Here is a 16,338-nt window from a genome sequence, read left to right as displayed (position 1 = left end):
TTTTGGTTCAGACTTGTGTGTGTGTGGAAACAAAAAAGAGAAAATCGCCAAACCAGGCCAAGAAGATTGTACATGTAAGAACACAAAAAAGTCAACAAGTAACCTGTTGTGTCTATATAAATACCAAGAATGTCAGGAACAAAGGGAGTAAAGTTTGCTGACTTGGTAAACACATTGTGGCCTAAGATTATTGCCATTAGTGAAACTAGTTCTTTCAACCATACACAGTACTAATGTACTATAGGTTGATCAACCAACGTCTCGTGTATGGGCTCAACATTATAAAAATAAAATAAAAAACTGAGATGTGCTAACTGGAACTGAGTGTAAATGATATCATATTTTTAGGAAGGACCAAAGAGAAACGAGTAGGGTACTACTAATTATATCAAATGATTTGAGTCCACTTATGGTAGAAACTCATGAATGCACTAATGGTCAATGTCCCATGTAGCAGTGAGTTTGAAGCTATCTGATCTAAGTCAAGATTAACAGGGTGAATTACATAGTGAGATGTTGAAATTCAGTACAAAAGTACTCTCATGGGTGCCAAGTAAGTAATCATTATGGGTGACTTAAATTATCCAACAGTGAGTAGAAGAGAAATCTCATGATAAGAATTTCTTGAGTTAATGTGAGACAACTTCCTTAAGCAGCATGTGAAAGAAGAAGCTCGACGTCAGAGAGTTTTAGATTTCATCATAGTGTCAGAAGAGGTTTCGGTTAAGAATGTAACTATTTTGCCACCAGTTGGTGAGGAAAGATATCAACAATATCTTTCCCTTTGGCAATAGAAAATATTCAGTCTAATTGGCTTGGCCCTTGACATATTTCTATAACTCGAGTCTCAGCTCAGGAAAGATTCATTATCATACATTCTTTCCATTCCCCTGGAATGGAAAGAATGTACGATAGTTCCATTGTAGAAGGGTTCAAAAATTATCGAATTTTTTGAACCCTTGTACAATGAATTCTTTTTTCAATCAATTGCATTTGTGACGAATTGTTGTTTGAAAAACTGTTTATTCGATAAATTGCCTTTTCAATGAATTGCCATTCGGGAGGGAGAGAATCTACCAGAATTCAAGATGGAATCTTGAATATCCATGATAACTATACATCAAATGCTTTTTTTTTTTTTTTGATGAATTGTCATTCAATGAATTGCCATTTGGTAAACAGTCTTTCAATTAACAGTTTTTGATGAATTTTCATGGAATCAACTTAAGTGGTTAGCTGATGGAGTATCAGAATGCAGTACATGTTGGGGGGAGATGATGACTAGTGGAGTACTACAGGGATCAGTTCTTGGATCAATGTTATTCGATCAATGATATAGGGAAGGACCTGAAAAGGAGATGTTCAATTGCTTGCTGATTAGGTATCATGCTACTAATATACAGCACTTACAGAATGATTTGAATAAACTGGAACTGTGGGCAAATGATAATTGCTCAGTTCAATGTTATTAAATGTAAAGTTATGCACTTTGGCATCATGACATTTCCAATGGCACATCATATTAGTAGGATATGCTTGGAATAAACTGATGAGGCTAGGAATCTTGCAGTTATAGTGGATAAGAATTTGAATTCAAAAGTCACAGAGAACAAAAATTGCAAATACACCTCAGAGGATAATGCAATACTAAAACAAACTAAATAAGGAAGTCATTTTGTCTCTTTACAAGTCCCTGATACAACCACGGCTGGATGGCTGTGTGCAGATTAGATTTGGTCACCCAGGTTAGAAGGGAATAAAGAAACTGTGGAAAGGGTGAGGGAAAAACATAAAGATAATATTGGGATTATGGAATGTAGATTATGAAGATATACAGGTATCCCTTGCTTAACGCGGCGAAACTAATTGTGGCAATACCTTGATATACGCGGCAAGAGTTTTGATTAACATGCCTTTAACCCTGTGGAGCTCGCAGCTGATCTGACAGATGCATGCAAAATGTTTAATATAAATATTCTTACACAATTCAGTGTATAGCTTGGAGGTCATGCATAGCTGTGCATTCATATGTTACGAATGATATTTCGCACTGTTTTTTGCTGTCAGTTGTTTAACATGTAAAGGTTTGTAATATTTGTCAGTAAATTATATCTGAGAGATACCGTGACCTCCGATGTCAGTATAGTATGGTTTAGTTTTTTTTTTTTTTTTTTTTTGATTCTTTGTTCAATAATTTCTAGATTGTAACTGAAAATAAATAGACCATTATATATTACTGAAATAGAGAGCCAAAGGCTTATTTATCATACATGTCCTCTAGGAGATGTGCTTTACATTATGGAAAATACTAAGGGAAGTGATCTGGAGCTTACTCCACTTTTATTACGAATTGCCCATAAGGTTGCTTATGCTTGCATCCGCCGAAACTTTTAGTTTCGATATATTCAGCACGAAACTCTTGTAGTTTCTATATTCGGCTATGAAATAATGTTGGATTCAATATTAACTTAATTTGTACCATCATGTATTATATTTGCAGTGTTTTTTCTTTATGTTTCATTGCATTTTGGCACATAGTAGTAATGAATTTATCTCTCAGATATACTGCGATCTACGCTGCAATTTTTAACACTGCGAGCTCCGCAAGGTTACATTTACCACGCATAAACATGCAATCCTCGTGGCATGAGCATGATGATGTCATTCCTTCTACAAGCCTCCTACAAATTATTAATACAGTAATCGATCATGGATGAATTGTAATTTTTAGCATTGATTATTAGATTTGATTAACGCGATTTTGATATACGAGGTAATATCGAGGGATTAATTAACTGCATTAATCGAGGGATACCTGTATATATATATATATATACACCTGTGTGTGTACACACACACACACACACACACACACACACACACACACACACACACACACTGAGAGTATGCAAACTGCAGGCACTAGTAAATAGAAAAAGGAGGAATGATATGATAGAGGTTCCATAAACTTCTGAAAGGATATAAGTTATCAACAGATAAAAATTTTCATTATTATTAAAATTATTAAAATTTTCATTCAAAAATATGGAAAGTAGGGAGAGGACAAGGAGGCATCCCTGGAAGTTAAGTTTGTGTACATTTAAGAAAATTATTGCAAGGTTTGCCTGTTGCAGTAGTGAATGCATCCAGTGTGAATGAGTTCAAAATAAAGTATGATGTATGGCCTCCATCAATGAATCCTTAACTCACTAGTCATCTAAGTTAACTCAGAGTTATAGTGTAATAAGAAGTCCACTGTGAATAAATATGTACAGCCTACCCAATACAAAATCTTTAGTCCAGGTTGAAACAAGAAGAATATGCTTACCAATAAATTTGAAATTTGTCAAAAATAAACCATAAGTAGTCATTCTGATTTCGATGCTAATACAAATGTTATGGTTTTATGTGATCATATTTCGCTATACAATTTTGTTGGTGAATGAGATCAAGATTTTTTCATTACTTTTGAAAAACTCTACAGATTATTTTTAAATGTCATACAAACATAACACTAAAATACTGTAAAGGGGAAAAAATTAACTTTTGACTACTAGCAATATACAAATTTTATTATTTATTTTAATGGTAGTATATATTAAATATTTAATTCCCTTTCTGCTTACACTTTTTTTCCCCTGACAACATCTTATTTAAAAAATTAGAAAATTTTCTAAATTTTTACTACCTACCTATAGCCGAAGAACTTTGCTGTTTTGCTATAATTCTGGATGAATATTTAGTTGAATTTGAACTATGAGAAGTCAGAGAAAGGGAAGAACTGCTATGCACGACTACAGAAGAGAGAGGCCTGAATGAATTGCTTCGATTCTGGAACCTGGATTGTTTATCTATAGTGAAAAGTTATACCAATCCGTTAACTATTGATAATTCCAAACAATATTTGAATTATTAATTATACTATGAATATCACAATTTCAATGGCATTCAAGTTTTCTTTTCAATAATTGCAAAGTACCAAAAAAACAAAAAAAAAAGTGATACCCACAAATGGAATGCATCGGGATTTTGTAAATACATTTCCATGTATTCAACCTGTCATTTTTTTTTATTAACTCTCAAAATGCAAAACTTGTGGTGTCAACCTGAAGGGAATGAAGCTATTCAGCTAATCCCAATTTCTTCAAAATATGCATGTGTTTAATATAACATTGTTCGACCTCACATAACAAATCTCTACTTCCAAGATCAGCATGTTTGCAAATTGAAACAAATATTTGTTTAAAATTTGTTTCAGGTAGTTTTCATTATTTTGCATTAGTATTGGTAAACATTACAGTGAGATTAAATATACTTTTGAATGCTTTCAATTAAAGCTCAGAGTATGCTGTAATTGGTTCCTAACAAGACATGGAATATAACAAAAGCTGATGAAGATCAATCAATGCTTCTAAAACAAAATCTTAAGAAAAATATTTGGTCCAGTGAAAAATCCTGTGACAGATGAATGGAGAAGGCAAACAAATAAATAACTCTATGAACTTTATAAGAAGCCACTAATAATAAATGAAATCAGAGCTAGTCGCATGAGATGGTTAGGTCACCTGGAAAGAATGGAGGATAATAGGCTAGCGAGGAGAACCTTTCTACATCACCCAAATGGAAGACGTCCTAGAGGAAGACCTCACAGAAGATGGATGGATAACATTGAAATGGACATGGAAGAGCTAAAGCTGCAAAACTGGAAGGAGTTGGCTAAAGATAGGAAAAAATGGAGAACTGTGGTGCTTGCAGCTAAGAACCTTAAGGGTTCGTGAAGCTCAAGAAGAAGAAGAGGTATGCTGTAATTATAATAGTAATCAGCTTATTTGTTATTAGTATGTAAAACACTATAAAAGTGCTCACAATATTAATATCAAAAACCACACCTTCTACTTTGAGCAGCTGAATCTCATCAACTATGAGCAAAACTCAAACATACAAAAAAAAAAATAAACATTTTTGTATATTTCAGAAATTTCTATTTTTGAAGTTGCATTTCATTATTTAAATAAATTAATGGGCTAGTGTTTTTCAGAATCTCAAAAATGAGGTATTTTGGGTTAATTAACAGGTCAGCACACTTATTTACACCAAATACATTTTAATTTTAAATTATGCTTGGCATTTTTCTCCAACTGTGTTACCAGTTTATTTCCACCATTACATTGCTTGCTTTTGTACACAAAATAGGAGAACATTAATGCAACCATTACTGCTGTTCGCTGAAATAAATATCATTAAACATATGTAAATATTTCATGACATGAGGTTTTTTTTTTTTTATTAGGTATAGGTTAGCAACATATAATTTTATCAATACAGTTGCACAATTGAAATTAATTTCACTGCACAGTATGAGAATCACTCTGTTTATAAGAGACCTGAATGGCTAGAAAATAGTTTCATGTTTAGCTCTAAGACAGGGTTGTTAAATTACCCAATCTTAGCCATCCCCACTAGTGATATAAATAAAAGTTTGCAGTCCTACAAAAACCAAAGATTTTATATAGGAAAGTTTACAGATTGTCTCTTGCATTCTGGTTATGTAACTCATGTAATTTTATGTGAAAATTAAGAATAAGAAAAAATGCATAAACGTCAGGAACTGTTCCTAAAAACGTAATACAATTAAGTAATATGTTCTTCCCAAAAAAAAGATTTTTTTGTATTTGGAACTGCTGAGCAATGACTATCTTCATCTATGGGTGACATTACCAAAATATTATCACTCATATTCAAAGAATGTTACAGCATGTTTGATATATAATTCTAAAATGAAAAATTAACATTTTAGTAAAATACCTAATAAAATAGGGGTGCTTAAGGGTCAAAGCTGTATAACTAAGAGGAGACCTCCACATAGCCTTTAAAAGAATGCGGAGAACCGACCAGGGCTTCTGACCTAATGTCCAATCCTCACCTTCTCGAGATGCACCCTGTTGGGTATCTACTTGGATACTGAACAAACGAGGATGGGCTGGCAATTTGAGATTTAGCCAACCAAATTGTATACTTATTGGTTAAACCAAAATAAAAAATGATGGTACGACATGACAAAATTTCATGCCGGCTGGGGCACGAAATTTTGTCAAGGCCCCAGTTGTTTTCGCCAGGGAACCAGGGCGAACAGCGAAAAGTCAGCTACAGGAACAAATCTGAAAACAAACCCCAACTCAACATCACCAGAGTTAAAGATCGGTACTATCAACATAAGAAGCTTGAATGCAAAGAAATGGAGCTAGCTGAGTAATTAGATAAGTACCACATCGTCATAATAGGGGTGACTGAAACAAAAAAGCCAAAAACTGGTGAGATCTTTCTGAGCAATAAATACAAAATGTTATATTCAGGCAATGACAATCAAGAAAAAGAAGGAGTAGCCATAGTATTCAACACAAAATATAAAGATAATCTTCTTGAATGGCAGGCTGTCTCAAGTAGAGTAATGTGGGCAAATATGAGAATGGGGAACTGGACAATGAGACTTATTTGTGCCTATGGTCCCACAGAAGATTCTACTAAGGTAGAAGTGGAGGAATTTTTTGAGGCTTTAGCAAAAGCAACTGACAAAATGAAAAAGGAAAAGTTGGTCCTTGTTGGGGATCTAAATAGCAGAGTAGGATATAATTGTCAGACACACAAAAATATTTTGGGAAAATTTGGAGAAAAGAGCAAAGCTAATAATAATGGCAAATATCTGTTGGATTTCTGCTGAGGACATGGACTGGTTATTACTAACACCATTTTCCAACATAAAAATGTGCACAAATTCACATGGAGAGAAGAGGCTAGGAATAAGAAAAGTCTCATTGACTATGTTATTGTTGATAGTGATGTTTTCTTCCTAGTGCAGGACACCAGAGTGTTTGAAATTGGAAGTGATCACTATTTAGTCTTGAGCAGGATAAAATTGAATTTCATATCGAAAAGAATAACATGTAAGAAAGTTTTAAAGCGAATAAAAGTTCAGCAGCTCTCAGATGTGAATTCTAGACTAAAATACACAAAGATTATTGAAGAAAAAATGAAAGAGTTTGAGAACAGGAATCAAACCTTGGAGATTCAGTGGCAAACTCTGAAGAAAACATTGATCGATTCTGCCAGAGAGGCATGCGGTAAGGTTGTCTGCAAGGATAAAAAAATCGGAACTCCCTTGTGGACACAGGAAGTTAAAGAGACAGTGAAGGAAAAGAAGAAAGCATATCAAAACTTCCTGGCAAATAAGTCAGCTTGTGCTCTTAGAGAATATAGAGACAAATGCAAGAATGCTAAATATTGTGTAAAACTAGTTAAACAAAAGTCATGGGTGGACTTTGGCAAGAATATAGAAAATAAATATCAAGAAGTTGGCAAAATATTCTGGCAGTTGTTGAAGAAGCTTAGGAATGGAGGAAAGAGTGCTGTAAAAGGAGTTAGAGATGATAAAGGTGACATGAAAACGGGAGAAAAAGATATCCTTGAAGTATGGAGTAATTACTTTGAAACACTGTTAAATGAAACAAGCAGTGATGACAGCACAGTGGTAAAAAACACTGACCAGGCATGCAGGCAGGAATACATATCCATACTTGAAGTAGAAAAAGCCATCAAAGGCTTGAAATGTGGAAAGGCAGCTGGAGTAGACGATATTCGACCAGAAATGCTGAAGTATGGTGGTATAAGAGTCTTACAGTGGCTGCACTGCATAGTTCAGAAAGCCTGGACAGACGGACGAATTCCCGATGATTGGATAGAGCTCTCATAGTACCCATATATAAAAAGGGAAATAAAACTGAATGTGAGAATTACAGAGGTATTTCCCTACTGAGTGTTCCTGGGAAGATCTATGCAAGTATACTTGAGAAACGGTTGAGAAGAATTGTGGAAGAAAAGCTTGGTGAATAACAAGCTGGATTCAGGCAAAATAGAGGCTGTCAGGATCAGATCTTCACTTTACGACAAATAGTCGAGAAAGCATGGGAATATAACAAAGATCTGTATTTAAGGTTTGTCGATCTGGAAAAGGCATATGACAAGGTGCCAAGAGAGAAGCTATTCAATACGCTACAATTATATGGTGTCAATGGGGCATTATCTCAAGCAATACTTAGTCTGTATTTGAGTTGTGAGTCGTCAGTTAGAATTGAAGGAAGTACAGGAAGATGGTTGAATGTTAAATCTGGTGTGAGACAAGGATGTACATTATCCACTATGTTATTCTTTATCTATATGGATCACATTATGAAGGAAAGTGGTATTAAACATGATATTAAAAATGGGAGATGTTAATGTCAGCTCTTTGCTTTATGGAGATGATGTTATACTTCTAAATAAATCCACTACAAGTCTGCAAGATTCTCTGACTAAATTGAATAGCTGTTGTAATAGATATGGTATGAAGATCAGCAATAAAACGACAAAGACAATGAAAATAGGCAGAATCATTGAAAATGTCAACTGTGTTGTGAATGGAGAACCTGTGGAATAAGTAAAACAGTCAGCTTCTTAGGCACAATTTTTAATGAAGATGGTAAATTAAATATAGAAGTAGACAACAGAATCAGCAAAGCTGGTATGGTGGGAAGTCAATTGAATAAATTCATATGGAATAAGACTTAAACAGAATCGGCGAAGAAAGATTAGCAAAAGAACTGTTCTCTGCAAGGTTGGCAGCAAAACGACCCAGAGGAAGACCAAGATATAGGTGGATTGATACAGTACAAAGTGCCTTAGATGATAGAAATATAAGATCTGATAATGTTGGAGTCTTGACAAGTAACAGAGTGATTTGGAGGAAAATTGTAGATAGGCAGTTAGTAATGATGTAATTTTTTTCATGTAGTACTATCATATCCTGTACACCCCCTTGAGGGTACATGGCAGAAATTTGATGATGATAAAATACCTAAAACTTACTCATGTGAAAAAATTATAATTATAAGATTTAAATAAGATAAATCATTATAAGATTTTAATATCAAATTCAATTAAGTGCTTCTGTAGTGTAACTGCAAGCAATGAGATGTTATTACACCTTGAAATGAAAAAGATCTGATTTTAATTCTCATCATTACAAGAGGAATCTTTATATAGACTTTTTCAAATGAAGGTGAGTTAGCCTATTTCATATGGCGGTAGAAGGTTTTTTCCTCTTAGAAACAGGTTTTTCATCCTGCATATAGGCAAATTAGCCAAGAGCACACATAATTTACAGACAAAACTACTGCTCATGGGTGGTAGACAATTTCATGAGTAGATAGTGGTAGAGATGATGCATGCAGACTGAAGATTAAGAAAGAAGTGCAGATAGTGGTTGGGTGAAGTGCCTTCCTGCAATGAGTCCTTGAAAGAGTCATATAGTAATAATAAAAATATTATTAATAGTAAAAATATTAATGTCTGGGGGGAGGGGGTCATTAAATGTCACACTTTGGGGAAGGAGAGAAGTTAGAAAACAGGTTCAACTGCGTTTTGGAAAATGCAAAAGAATCTGGTCGAGAGGGACAATCTTACCCACAAAAAAGCAGCTTATGGAGTTCAAAAGTTTATTTTTTCCCACTCCTAGCTTCATTACTTTAATGACATTCTATTTGAGTTCTTGAATTTTCACTCTTGCTTCATTCATTTTATAATGTTTGGTTGCCTGTTATTAATCTTTTTCTTTTTCTGTTTTATTTTATTATTATTTTTTTTTATAGTTATTCTACCTACTGCTCTCAATAGCTGGACTATTATTTATTCATTCTCAACCCTTGCAACCCTTAAGTCTTTGCAGTTCATTGACTCTTACTATAGTCCGACCACAGAAGCAAAAGCTGTCAGTGGCAGACTGCCAAGAAGTCTCAATTCATTTGAAGGGGAGAAAGAAATAAGGCAATGTACGAATTGGTCACCAACACACGAAATCACGTGCTTTATATGTAAAATTTTCCAACTTTTATACAAGCAAAATAGTTACCACTTTAAAAACTACAATGATCATAAAAGAGAAGATAATTTACCAACGTGTAATAATAAACACTCATCCCACAATATGGATTGATTACCCTATTATTGGAATGGATTCTCCTTTTGACATGCACAGAAGTATTGAAGGGTCTCATGTCTATGGGCATACTATAGCAAACTTGTAGGGATAGCAAGAATAGTTTTTACAGTAATTAGTATGCTAAAGTGAATTTTCTTTTGAAAAGCAGTGCCTAAAGGGCATTGATTGAGATTTTCTGGTAGTTTGTTATAGTGAGTGAGCTAGTTATAAATGACATTTGCTGTAGTGAACATCAACTCTATAATATTAATCCTTCATCAGGTAATTTATTAGACTCATTGAAGTTTCCTGCAAGTATACAAAACTACTGCCATGTTACTAAAAAAGGAAACTAAGAGAGCCAGGGAATAATAAATTAAGAAGAGTTATTTTCTACACTTCTTAGTGTCCTATTCAAAGATGCATTTAATATTATTCAAATTAAGTGAATATTGAATCCAACATTATTTCAAAGTCAAATAGAGAAACTACAAGCGTTTCATGCCGAATATAGATAGAAACTATAAAAGTTTCAGCAGATCCAAGCGTAAGCAAACTTTTCATGACAAGGGCAACTCGTAGTAAAGGTGGAGTAAGCTCTGATCACTATCCTTAGTATTTCCCATATTGTAAAACACATCTCCTAGCAGACATGTATGATATTATACATTATGGGAGGGGGGGGGGGTCAATACACAGACCGGTTTCAACCTTCTTTGAGGGCTCATCAGTGGGAGCCAGTCTGGGTAGTGACTCCCACCCACCATAATGTAGAACATCATACATTGTCCACTAGGAGAAGCATTTTACATTATGGGAAATACTAAGGAATAGTGATCAGAGCTTACTCCATTTACTATGAGTTGCCCCTGTCATGAAAGGTTTGCTTACGCTTGGAGCTGCCAAAACTTTTATAGTTTCTATCTATATTCGGCATGAAACTCTTGTAGTTTCTCTATTCGGCTTTGAAATAATGTTGGATTCAATATCCATGTAATTTGAATAATTTTGCATTGCCGAAGTGAAGCCTTTTGGCTCTCTTTTTCAGTAATGCATTTAATAATTAATTCAAAATTGGCTTCCCCAAATGAATCATGTGTGACTACAATTACAATGTAAAAATTGATTATACTAACTGAAGCAATTAAAAATTATTTTCTCAGCCATCTCTATGGAGTCAAAGATTCAAAGGTTCGCATTAACTATTATTCATGCAATACTTATTATACCCCTCTCCTTGAACTTCTTCACCAAAGCAGCACCCTAAACCACCTTTAGCAACCCATTCATCACTCTCCAAAGCAAAAAAAAAAAAAATTTAACACTTTTACTAACACACTTCTACACAATTTCAAGGGATCACCACCCCTTGCTCTCTCTCTTCCCCTGGTTGTTTTAAAACCCTAAATAACTATGTTTCTAGTATATCCCCCCTCTTTTTCATCTCTTGATTAGTCTTTGTAGCCCATAGACCTTCAAATGCATCATAGGAACCATTCCTAGATCTGTCACTTGATCACTTGCATAATTCACCACTTCCTCATTCTCACAGAATCCTGGTGACTAGATCTGCACACAGCAGTCCAGATGTGACCTTATTAAATAAAGTACAGATAGCTGTTCTTCTAAAAAATACTAAACCACAAATATAAATAGTATATGTATTTTTTATTTGGAAACAAAAAAATGTTTACAAATATGATACAAAGTATTGTTCAACAAACACTCCCCCACATACTAACACATCATACCATTTTCACAAAGCCTTTAAGAAGAGCTATCCTTTCAAGGAAGACGCCTTAGTGAACCATGAATGATAACCTCCAAATTGGCTACTTAATTAGAAGAAGATAGCAAACTCTTAGGGATGACAGGAGCAATTTGCTCTGGTGAATTTCCTTTCCAATAGCATTGTGTTATGGAACTTTGGCTGGGATTATTCCATTTATTAATCAAAAGTAAGTAAGGATCAATAATAAAGTAAGGATATATAAGTAAGTAATAAAGTAAGGATCAACCTTCCTAACTGTAAAAGCTCACTCTTGTTGATTTGAATTTTTATGGTGCATTATCAACAATGGCTATGATGTGCCAAGTTTAGGAAACATTAAAATGGAGCTATGTAAAAATATATAAAAAATATAACAGGCAATGTTAAAATATAAAAGATACAATTAATATAAATGTATTGTGTAGAAACTGATTGCTTGTGAAAATTTAAACAGAAGATACACACACATATATATATATATATGATACAAAGCTCTGAATATATGATATATATATATATATATATATGATACAAAGCTCTGAATATATGATATATATATATATATATATATATATATATATATAATAAATATGATATGGGAGGGCACATGGGAGGAAGGAATTGGATTTTATGCAGTTATTAAGGGACAACTATCTACGGCAACATGTATTGGAAAATACCAGGGGGCAGAGAGTGCTGGACCTAGTAATTGCAACTGAGAATGTAGCTGTAACGAACATGACCATGTTGCCACCAATTGGTGAGAGTGACCATAAGGTCATGACTTGGGAGGTGGCTAAAGGAGTCGAATTTACAATTAAGACAGGGTATATGTGGAATTACCGGGCTGGTAAGTATGACAAGCTTAGGTGTGTGCTTGGCTCAATGCCATGGCATGTAAAACTGCAAGGGCTGGATGTTGATGGTGCATGGGAGGTGGTTAAGAACTGTTTGCAGGAGGCAATGGTTGACTGTATACCAAGAGTCCGAATAATAAATCAGGTAGGGGTTAAATGGATGAATAACACTATTAAGCTTGAGCTGCAAAAAAAGAAACAATTGTGGAGGGAATTTAAGGAGAAGGGTGACCATCAGGTGCATGAACAGTATAAAGCTCAGGCCAGGATGGTAACAAGGGTGGTAAGAAAAGCAAAAGCAGATTACGAAAGGAAATTGGCCATGCAGGCTAAAGAGAATCCCAAACAGTTTTTTCAATATGTTGCAAGTAAAAGGAAAAATGCTCATGGTAGAATGATCTTAAAAAATGCTGAGGGTAGGGAGGTAACTGAATCAGTCGATGTTGTGGAATTACTGAGTGAGCACTTTGCAAGAGTATATCATCCAGGTGGTGGCTTTGCGGAAATGGAGGAACCAACAGCTTATACTGGAATTGTGATGAATGAGGTAGAGGTAACTAGTCTATTACAGAACCTCAATGTCAATACATCTGTGGGATTGGATGGTATACCAGCTCGTGTCGTACGTGAAGCGGCCAAAGAATTGTCAGTGCCCTTGACCATTATGTTTAATTTGAGCCTCAGGACTGGGTCAGTCCCAAGGAGGTGGAAAGAGGGGAAAATAGTTCCACTGCACAAAGGTGGTTCCAAGGCTGCTGTTGAAAATTACCGGCCAATCAGCATAACAGGAATCATTATCAAGGTCTTGGAGAAAATAGTCAAGAGGAAAATACAAGATCGGATAGAAGAAAATGGGATAGTGTATCGGGGACAGCATGGTTTTGTGAAGGGTAGGTCATGCCTCAGTAACTTGCTCACGTATTATAACACAGTGACGGCTGAACTGGATAAGGGTAATGGGTTTACAGTGATTCTGCTGGACCTTGCTAAGGCCTTTGACAGGATACCACATGGAATTCTAATCAGTAAATTGCAGCATATGGGAATGGACATAGGGTTGGTGAGATGGATAGGAGGGTGGTTGACGGAGAGATATCAGAGAGTGGTTTACTCAGGAGTAGAGTCCACTAGACGGCCTGTGACTAGTGGTGTACCACAAGGATCTGTTCTTGGACCACTGCTGTTTAATTTGTTCATAAATGATATAGGAAAGGATCTGAGAGGAACAGTTCATTTGTTTGCGGATGATGCGAAGTTGGGTAGGGCAATAGTGAATGCAGATGACGTCAAAATTTTGCAGGATGATTTGGATAGATTGGAGGTCTGGGCTAGGGAGAATGGATGTCAATTTAATGTGGCAAAATGTAAGGTTATGCATTTTGGGGTGAAAAGATGGGAGGCAGTTTACTGCATTGGTGGAACCGTGCTCCAGGAAATTGATGAGGCACGAGATTTAGGAGTGTTGGTGGATAAGGAATTGAAATTTAGGGGACACATTGCAAAAATGGCCAAATCAGCTCATCAAATCACTTGGTTGCTGAAGAATACGTTGACAAGCAGAGACAAGCAGGTTATTGTTCCTCTGTATCGAGCCTTGATAAGAACTCATCTCGACTACTGTGCTCAGATTTGGTCACCTAGGTTTCTTCTTGATGGGGAGGAGGTGGAGAGGATCCAGAGGCGAGTGACCAAGATGATAGCAGGTCTGTGGAATGAACCGTATGAGAACAGGTTGAGGATTTGTGGGTTGCAAAAATTGGTTGATAGGCGGAGGAGGGGAGATATGATTGAGACATTCAAATTACTGAAGGGTTTCTATAAAATTAATTCAGAAGATATTTTTGAGAACAGGGCTGGTTGTGGGAGGACTAGGGGACATCCATGGAAACTGGGCAAAAGTGTGGTTAGTAAAGGTGTTAGAGCTGGGTTCTTTACTTTTAGAGTAGTGAATGAGTGGAATGCGCTCCCTGAGTCTGTGGTGGATGCTGTGACAGTGAATGAGTTTAAGGCGAGGTATGATAGATACTGTATGAATGTCGAATAGTTGTGATGAAAATGATTTGGGGCCTCCCTCGATGAGTCTAATGACTCCCTGGAGTTGCCCGTAATAATAATAATAATAATAATAATAATAATAATAATAATATAGTTCTGAACTCTGTTGAGTTCAGAGCTATACTTATGCACAGGTGCACAAGACTCCTAACTGGGAAGGGGGAGGGGACAAAAAATGAAGACCAATTTAAGCCCCCCAAACAATGAGATGGGGCACCAGCGCATCGTAGCACCTCAGGAAAAGTGTAAGTACAGTCCTGGTTGAGTTGTAGAAAATCTGTGTAGAAAAGGCATATAATCACCTCATAGTATGGTGTGTGTGTGTGAGAGTGAGATGAATACTACCTATGCAGAGCTTGGCAAGGACAACTTCCTCTCTATGAACCTTGAGCAACACTGGACTATTCAAAGTTTAATTTCAAGCATAGGTTTTCTCCCCTTCAAATGTTTGCCACTGGGATATTAATTTTTGTCATAATCTTCCTGTAGGAGCCTCCACAGCTCAACTGGTTTAGATGAGCCTTTTGGTTGGAAAAAGCTGGGTTCAAATCCAGTCTATGATGTGAGGAATTTTTATCAGGTGTTTCAATCAAATGGTGAGTTTGATGGTCTTAAACAGAAGTGGAGGGTTTTCCCTCCTGAAAACTGAAGTTGTTCATCCCTTAAAAACAGGCAAACCAGCCAGAAGAACACATGCAATATACAGACATAGGACACTTGGGGAATAAGGATTAACCAACCTATTATGTCAGATTTGGTTTTGAGTAATTATACGGTGAAATGTGAGTCTACTCATAAGTGTAAATCAGGAATCTTCCTGTAATACATTGTTACACCCTGATAACCAAGAATGTAAAAATTTCAGTTATCATGGTGTAACATGAAAATAAAAATACAAAACCCTATGTAAGTAGCTAATACAAAATATTTAAAGACAGAAAATATGCTTGCATCCAAGTAAAATAATTATAGCAGAAATTGTTTGTTTAACTAAATAAAAAAAAATGGACACTTATTACAAAAAAGGATATGAAAAAAAAATATATATATGGTAAAAATATATAAGTAAGACAAAGAAGATTAGTGATAAGAATTTGTATGTGAGAGGCTAGTTTAACACTTGAAAAAAAAAAAAGGAGATTAAAATATTCGAGTAAATTCTAAAAAGGGGATTAATTTAGTATAGAGGCTAGCTTAAAACAAATGACGATCGCTCAAGATCAATTCCCGAAGTGAGACGTCGTCATGTGAGAGTCGCGTGCAAGCGAACCGTAGCATGTTTTGGGCAGAAAAACGCCACTTTAATTGGTGAGTGAGATAGACTCCAGTGTGTGTGTGTGGGGGGGGGGGGGGGGGGGGGGGAAGAAGGTGCCGATAAGAGCCATGCAAATAAAAGGATTAGAAACCCCCACCAAGGCTTTTTTTCCTCAGAGAGTTTCTTCACGAAATTTTTGTATAGGTAACACGCGGTTTTCCTGAGTGACGGCGTAGGAGTTATCTCCATCCGACACAACAAGGAAACAAAGTGTGCAGGAATTCGATTCCATATTCCTATTGCAAGAGACGAGGAACGCCGTATAGTTACAAGAAGGAAGAAATTGTCTATGTATTTCATCATCCAGTACTCGTAATGAGGGAAAGAAAAT

The 16,338-nt window shown here is 35.7% G+C and overlaps 1 protein-coding gene across 2 annotated transcripts in view; it reads right to left on the bottom strand.

The window, feature by feature from the left end:
* The window catches only part of LOC150097966 (uncharacterized), a 490,509-nt gene that overhangs the window by 384,837 nt on the left and 89,334 nt on the right, over positions 1 to 16,338 (bottom strand). For both annotated transcript variants that reach the window (XM_090406015.1, XM_090406016.1), the window contains exon 4: positions 3,693 to 3,851. In XM_090406015.1, the coding sequence (XP_090262141.1) occupies positions 3,693 to 3,851 (159 nt within the window). The remainder of the gene's footprint in view (positions 1 to 3,692; positions 3,852 to 16,338) is intronic.

This window comes from Typopeltis vanoorti, chromosome 16, assembly GCF_054136105.1.
Source record: "Typopeltis vanoorti isolate ZY-2024b chromosome 16, IOZ_Tvanoo_1.0, whole genome shotgun sequence".
NCBI classification, from domain to species: domain Eukaryota; kingdom Metazoa; phylum Arthropoda; class Arachnida; order Uropygi; family Thelyphonidae; genus Typopeltis; species Typopeltis vanoorti.
Note: the sequence above shows the minus strand (reverse complement) of the source record. Positions and strands in the feature narration are given on the sequence as shown.